Here is a 7,454-nt window from a genome sequence, read left to right as displayed (position 1 = left end):
AGGATTCTGGGGCTCCGCCTGACATACTTTGGACATGTTATAAGGAGGGACATGTCTTTGGAGAGGGACATCATGCTGGGCAGAGTGGAGGGACGGCGCAGGAGGGGAAGACCCTCTAGGAGGTGGATTGATTCAGTGACTGGGGTAATCGGGATGGGTATGTCGGAGGCAATGAGACTGGCACGGGATAGAGCAGGGTTTAGGGCTGTTGTACATAGGGTTGCTATGAGTCACAAATGACTCGAAGGCACATAACAACAACAACAACCTTGTTAAGATAACAGAGATACCTCATTCCCAAATGAAATTATGACAGAAATAAAAGTTTAAAATACATATTTTGAGGAGATAATTCAATCTTAAAACGTGGCAACAAGATAAAATAGATCTCAGTATCTTGAAAGGGTACAAATAATTGAGCTTTTGAATATTAATTGAAATCCACCCAAATATTCCTTTGGGGAAAGCCCTACTGATTGGTTTCAGAAAGTCCTAACTTTGAGTACTCTGAGGCACTTCTACTATATAAGACATGACGTTGCTGTCATCAGAATTGACTCAACAAGAAGTAAGTTTTTTAAAAATAAATTCCAGTACTCTAATGAATTAGTTATGCCTATAGCCAATCAATAATCCATAGAATACAGGATAAAAAGAAATATTGTTGTTGCTGTTGTTAAGTGCTGTCGAGTCACAGGTGACTCATAGCGAGCCTATGAATGAAGTCCTGGACATTCCTGTATAACTTTCGTCCTTTCTACAGGTTCATAGGGTTTCCAGAGGCAAGCTATTGTGGAAGTGGATGCCACTCCTTCTTCCAAGCTTGTTTTAATCAGGAAGCTTCACCAAACACTGTCCATCATGGATAATAGTATTGGGCTTCAGATCAACCAGGAGTTGCCTCTGTACAGCAAGTGGACATACCAGGGTTGCACTACCTAAAAGAATGTTTCACCAAAAGCAATTAAAGGCAAGCCTGAGGGCCATAGGCCTTTGGGCCTGATGGGATTTGAAGCTAGAGCCTGGAGCAGATTCCACAGGCTTGACTCCACCCTTAATTACCCTTACTCTAGGGGTCAGAGCTGCCCATCCACCTTTGGAGGGCATAGGTTTTAAAAACGAGTTCACCTTTTCACAAAATTTTTCAGTTACCACATATTAAGCAAATTAGGGGAAAAAAAAGAACCCAAAACCCTAGGTTTGTTTAATATAACTCTTTCTATGACACGAAAAACAAGCTTATGATTGTCCTGAAATGCATCATACTGTGCAAAATGAAATTATTGTACATTTCAGTTTCCAAGTGTAAAGCTGTATGTATATCTTTTTGAAGTTTAATGGTATTAAATTTATAGCCTATTTTGTATGCTTCTACTTGACACAGAAGATGTAAGGACAGCTTTTCCATGGGGAATATTAAATAAAAACAATTTAGTACTATATTACCTTGGAAATAATTGTAGTAATATACTCTCTTAAATTATTTTTACTCTCATATCTAAGATGACACTAAAGACTAGAGTTACAGCCATATTATTTTGTAAAACATTATGGGAAATTATAATTGAAGCTGTCAAACAATGTGTATTATTAGCTGATGAGAAAGGTGTGGGAATTTTGCATGTTTATAGAGAAGAAGATAACAGAGTTTTTTAAATCTATGAAACTCACAGTGAATATCTATAACCTTTCAAATATCTTGAATACTTTAACAAATTATATAAGCTTTGTGGTGTTAGCCTAAAAGTTGGCTTTTTTAGCCCTTACAGTAGCTCATGGTGAGTTGCTGGGTTCGCTTGATGAGTAGAGCTGGGAGATAGGCAGTAATGAAGATATGGGCTGAGTTTGGACTTTTCCCTTCAACACTGTCCACCTAGCATGATGAATGGATAAATGAAGATGGGTTACTGGTTTGTGGAGCAAGGAATCCTTAGAATACCTGATGTGCTGACTAGGCCCATGTGGGGCTAAAGTTCAGTAAAGGGACCAGCTAGTCTGAAACAGAAAGATGTGTGGACTCCTGAGTTGGCTGCTATTGCCCCTTTGAAACTAGCCAGAGATGGCTGAGTGTTAGGGGCTGTCGAATCAAGTCTGACTCTTAGTGACCCTATGAACAACAAATCTGAACCCTGTCCTATCCTGTGCCATCTTCACATTTCCTGACCCAATATAATCCATTTTGGCAGTCACTGTGTCAATCTACCTGACCAAAGATCTTCCTCTCCTTCACTGACCCTCCATCCTTCCAAGTATCATGTTCTTCTCCAAGGAATAGTCCCAAAGTATGTGAGGTGAAGCCTCATCAAGAGAAGATGTTTCATTCTGAGAGCTAGTGTTAATTGCTTTGACCTGATTATTTGCTCTGGACTGAACCCTTGTTTATACCCTTGCTAGATGTGGATTCAAATGTAATGGAAGATTCTTTGGAGAAAAAGACATGCTTGCTTCCTTAGAATAATGCTTTAATAGGACTAGGCAAATTAAATATTGGCTAGCTAAAATGGAGGGGATTATGACATAATGAGTAAAGCAGCTGGCTTACATACTTCCCTAACTATAGATGCTGGTGAGCGGAAGGCTGACCCTTCAGATAATGAGAAATAATGTCTAAGAAAAGCCAGAGTGGGCTGTGGTGTTAGCCTAAAAGTTGGTGCTTTTTTTTAAACTGCATACACTTGGTCTTGCAAATCAGCATGATCTTGCGAATCATCAGTTTGGGACTAGGATAAGAGAAAGAGTACTTCATACATTGAGTAGCAGACTTGTAATAGCCAAGACTTGAATCAAACAAGACTTGTGGCAACAAGACTTGAAGGAGACTGGAGTGAAAGCCTGGTTAATGAGACTCTGGTGATGGTCACTTCACATGTATTTTGTTGCTGTTGCTATTATGTTGTTAAGTATGTTGTTGCTATTGCTATTATGTTGCTGTTAGTCAGAAGTGACGCATAGTTGATCCTTCAGTTGGTTTTCAGTCTGTAAATCACACAACAGGAGATTGTTCATCTTCATCCAGTAGAAAAGCTTGTGGATTCACTCGACCTGCCTTTGTATTGAGAACACATCTCCTTAACCATTAGACCACCAGCATAGGTGGAAGAAACAGCTAAATCTCATTATTTAAAAACAAACAAACAAACCAGCACTCACATGACAGTGTGAAGACTAAGATGCACCTGATTCAGGCCATTGTCTTTTCAGTCACTTGCTATGCATCTGAGAACTAGACAGTGTATAAGGATAACAGAAAAAGTGATGCTTTTGAGTTGTGGTGTTAAAGAAGACTACTGAATATCCCATGGACTGCTGAAAGAACACACAGATAGGTCTTAGGAAAAGCATGGCTGGAGTGCTCCTTGAAGGTAAAAATGGCCATAAGCTTCATCTCATACTTTGAACATGTTACTAGGAGAAACTATTCCTCAGAAAGGGAATTATGATTGGAAAGATGGAGGGTCAGCGAAAGAGAGGAAAACCCCAAATGAGAGGAATTGACACAGTGACGGCAGCAATAGGCTTGAGTCTACAGAGATGGTGAGGTTGGCATAGTATAGGACAGGGTTCTGGTCTGTTGTTCATAGGATTGCTGTGAGTCATACTCAACTCAAACAACAATCACCTCTAGCATTTCTTTCTTCCCTTTTTTTTGGTGAGTTTTAATATTAAAATAATACTTCTTTGCTGTTTTTTATCAGAATGGTCTGCACCGTCAGCCATTGGCATAGCTGGTCTTGGTGGAGGATTTGAAATAGGAATTGAGGTAAGTGGTTTATGAATTTGCAGGTTCTGAAAGGGCCTGTGATGCATTGCATGAAATTTGAGAGATTTTTTATTTTGCCACTGACATCTGTGAAAATTTCTTCATTCTAATTTCTTGATGTATCTAAATTTATTACCTGTTTTTCTTTTCCTTTTATTTAACTGACTGTAGGATTTATTTCTTTCACTATTTTATCTGTTCCATCTTGAGCACATCTGTCCAACAGGTATTTCTCAATGACTAGCAAACTATACTTGGCAATTTATGATTACTAATTGGGAACTTGCTTATCTCTTTCAGCAGGTCATTTAGCAAAGTTCAGATAGTAAAGATAGAAGAGTGTCCAAAGCTAAGATAGTTACAATAATAAGATAATAAGATAGTTAAAACAATGCATTATCAATTGTGACAAAATGCAGTTTTGTAGCATCTAATATTGAGATTACTTCAAATTCTTTAAGTAGATTAACTCCATACTGTTTTATTCAATAGTTTTGCTCCTAATGATTGCAACTTCTATCAAATGAACCAGAAATTATGCACTAGTATTTACCTGTTTACAAAAGTCTGTTACACAGGGATCATGTTATGCATGATATAAATCTTTCATCTGTTGCTCTATTGCTAAGTAACTAGTAGATCAAATCTCCTAATAAACTCAAATCATTTTCTTCTCAAATTGCAGACAGTTTCTTCCTAAGCTTTCTTTTTGTGAATTTGCTCTGTTGCCATAGTTTTAAATTCCCTAAGTCTTAGGAGGAGGAAGTAGTTTTGCTAGCTGTTATTTCTTTGACCTTCTTTACTCACTGCTGTATAAATCTCCATTATAAAAAAAAAATTACTACATTTTTTTTTGTTTTATATTCAACCAAATCAAAGCCTTCAGAAAGATTGCCCTCTTGTGGAAAGCACATTTTTAGTACCTTTGCTAGGAATCCACACTACAGTGATGAGTTTGTGGGTTTTTTGGTTACTATTGTATCCTTCAGGGCCCCACAGTGGCACATGCTAGACTACTAACTGTATGGTTTGGACCTACTAGATTCTCTGGGGGAGAAAGTTGCAACAATATGTTTCGATACATATTTAATGTTTTGGAAATATAGGGCAATTCTGCTCCCTCCTATAAGGTCACTATGAATCAAATTAATCCCATCTTATGTTCCTCTTTAATTTTTTTCCAATTATCTCAAGGAGCCCTGGATATACAGTGGTTAAGAATTCTGATGCTAAATGCAAGTTTGGCACTTGAAAATAACCAGCTGCTCTATGAGTAGAAGATGGCAATCTGCTTCTGTACAGATTATAGCTTTGGTTCTACTCTGTTTTATAGGGTCACTATGAGTCAAAATGTACTATACTGGGAGCTCTAGTGGCATTATCCATAGGCACCAAAGCTGATGTCTCTCTGGCAGTCTGAGTACACCAGTGGTTCCTTACGAAAAATATAAGCAATAACCTATCATGAGATTTAGAGTCTTGGAAACCTAATTAGCTGTAAGTGTGCTGTAAACCAACTTGATGGTACTAAGTGAGGGGTCAAAACTGATCCCACCGCAGTAGGTTTGGTTTGTGGTTTTGTTGTAGTCTCTCCCTCCACTCCTCTAACCTTCTTATGGATTGTGGCCCCCAAACAAACCAAGCCCTTTGCTATGGAACCCTACTCATGACAACCATGTGGGACAGAGTAGAACTGCTGCACAGGGTTTCAAAGGCTGCGATCTTTACAAATATGGACTGCCATATTTTTCTCCCCCTTGTGAGCTGACCTATTTTAACCACCAACATTTTGGTTAGCAGATAGATGACCACTGAACCACAAGCTATGAGACTATAGCCATTTTCTTTAAAGAAAGGATGACCTCATAGAATATTTGGTCAACTGAGTATATTCTACACTTTTCCATACTTGTGAAAAACTCTTCTGGTTGCTTGCTAAACTAGAGAAAATAAGTTAACACTTTTTAAAATCCATTTAAAATAGTCTAAATTTGTAAAATGGGAGATATGTATTTAAGCTCCAATTAAGACTAAAAATGAATTTCTATGATAATTATTGGTAAGTGTTTGGCCACAGTGTAACTTATTAGCCTTGGGGAAACTTAATCATACTTATGTGAAACCTATACTTGGACCAGGAGGCAGTCCTCAGAACAGAGCAAGGAAACACTGTATGGCTCAAAATTTGAAAGGGTATGTGCCAGGATATGTCCTATCTCCATACCTTTTCAATCTATATTCAGAACAGATCATCCAGGAGGCTGAGCTATGAGGAGAATTGTGATACCCGGATTGGAGGTAGACTTATCAACAATCTGCGTTATGCATTTGACACAATCCTGCTTGCTGAAACTGAGGAGGACCTGAAGCAATTGCTGCAGAAAGTCAAGGACTACAGCCTTCAATATGGATTGAAGCTCAACAACAAGAAAAAAAGATTTTTACCACTGGGCCAATTGGCAGCATCATGATAGATGATGCAGAGATTGAGATTGTTAACAGTTTTCATTTACTTTGCTCCACAATTAACACTCCTGGTGCCAGCATCAAGGAAATAAAAAGATGAATTGCATTGGGGAAAGTCTGCTGTCAGGGAGTTCTCCAAAGTACTGAAGAGCAACGATGTCAGTCTGCAGACTAAGGTGCACTTGATCTAGGCCATAGTCAATCATAGTCTTCACAATTACTTGCTATGCATCAGAAAGCTAGACAATGACCAAGGATGACAGAAGGATAATTAATGCATTTGCGTTGTGGTGCTGGAGAAGAGTATTAAATATACCATGGTCTGCTAAGAGAACAAACAGGTTTGTTCTGAAGAGGGTGAAACCAGGCTTCTCCTTGGAGGCAAGTATTCTGAAGCTCCATCTGACATACTTTGGGCATGTTGCAAGGAGGGACCAGTCCTTGGAGGGGGCATCATGCTTGGGAGGGTGGAGGGACACCTCAAGAAAGGAAGACCCTTAATGAGATTAATTGATTCAGTCACTGGGATGATGGGGGTAGGAGTATCAGAGACAATAAGGTTGGCACAGGATTGAGCAGGGTTTAGGGCAATTGTACATAACGTCACTATGAGTTGCATGCAACTCGTTGGCACATAACAACAAAATATTCTAACATACTGTCTTGAAAAAGTAAGTTGTTCAGTGGTTGTACTATAAGAATGGAGACCCTAGAGTCATATTTTTTTTTAATTGTATTATTCTTACATGTACTGTCAAATCAGATCTGAATGGTACAGGAGGATTTTGCCCGCTCCTTCTCCAGCAGAGCATCTGGTGGATTTGAACCGCATATGTCTGGGATTGCAGTGCAGCATCTTGCCACTAAGCCACCAGAGCTCCCTTTAGAGTCACATTTCAAAGTCTGACTTGAAAATCATAAAGCTATGTGATCTTAATATGTTATTTTTTTCTCTCTGCCTCTTAAATTTCTTCATCTGTGAAGAAGAATATTAATATTTTTCTTCCTTTCAGGTTAAATGAAAGATTAATTAATGAATGTATAGATGCAAAGTATTTAAATGACATGAACTGATATGATTATGATTGCTAATTTTTTGTTTCATCTTTGCCATATATATTATTTGTATTTCACCTGATGGTATGCATAGGAATCAGATTGATTACATCTGTGGAAAGAACTGCTGGAGAAGCTCAATATCAGCTGTGAAAACTAGGCCAGGAGCTGA

At 38.4% G+C, this 7,454-nt stretch overlaps 1 protein-coding gene across 1 annotated transcript in view; it reads left to right on the top strand.

The window, feature by feature from the left end:
• Positions 1–7,454, top strand: part of SH3YL1 (SH3 and SYLF domain containing 1) — a 94,881-nt gene that overhangs the window by 30,673 nt on the left and 56,754 nt on the right. The window contains exon 4 of the mRNA XM_006882912.1: positions 3,696–3,760. Within this exon, the coding sequence (XP_006882974.1) occupies positions 3,696–3,760 (65 nt within the window). The remainder of the gene's footprint in view (positions 1–3,695; positions 3,761–7,454) is intronic.

Source organism: Elephantulus edwardii, unplaced genomic scaffold (genome assembly GCF_000299155.1).
Source record: "Elephantulus edwardii isolate Elephantulus edwardi_28Jun2011 unplaced genomic scaffold, EleEdw1.0 scaffold00025, whole genome shotgun sequence".
Lineage (NCBI taxonomy): Eukaryota > Metazoa > Chordata > Mammalia > Macroscelidea > Macroscelididae > Elephantulus > Elephantulus edwardii.
This window is presented reverse-complemented; position numbering and strand designations above follow the sequence as displayed.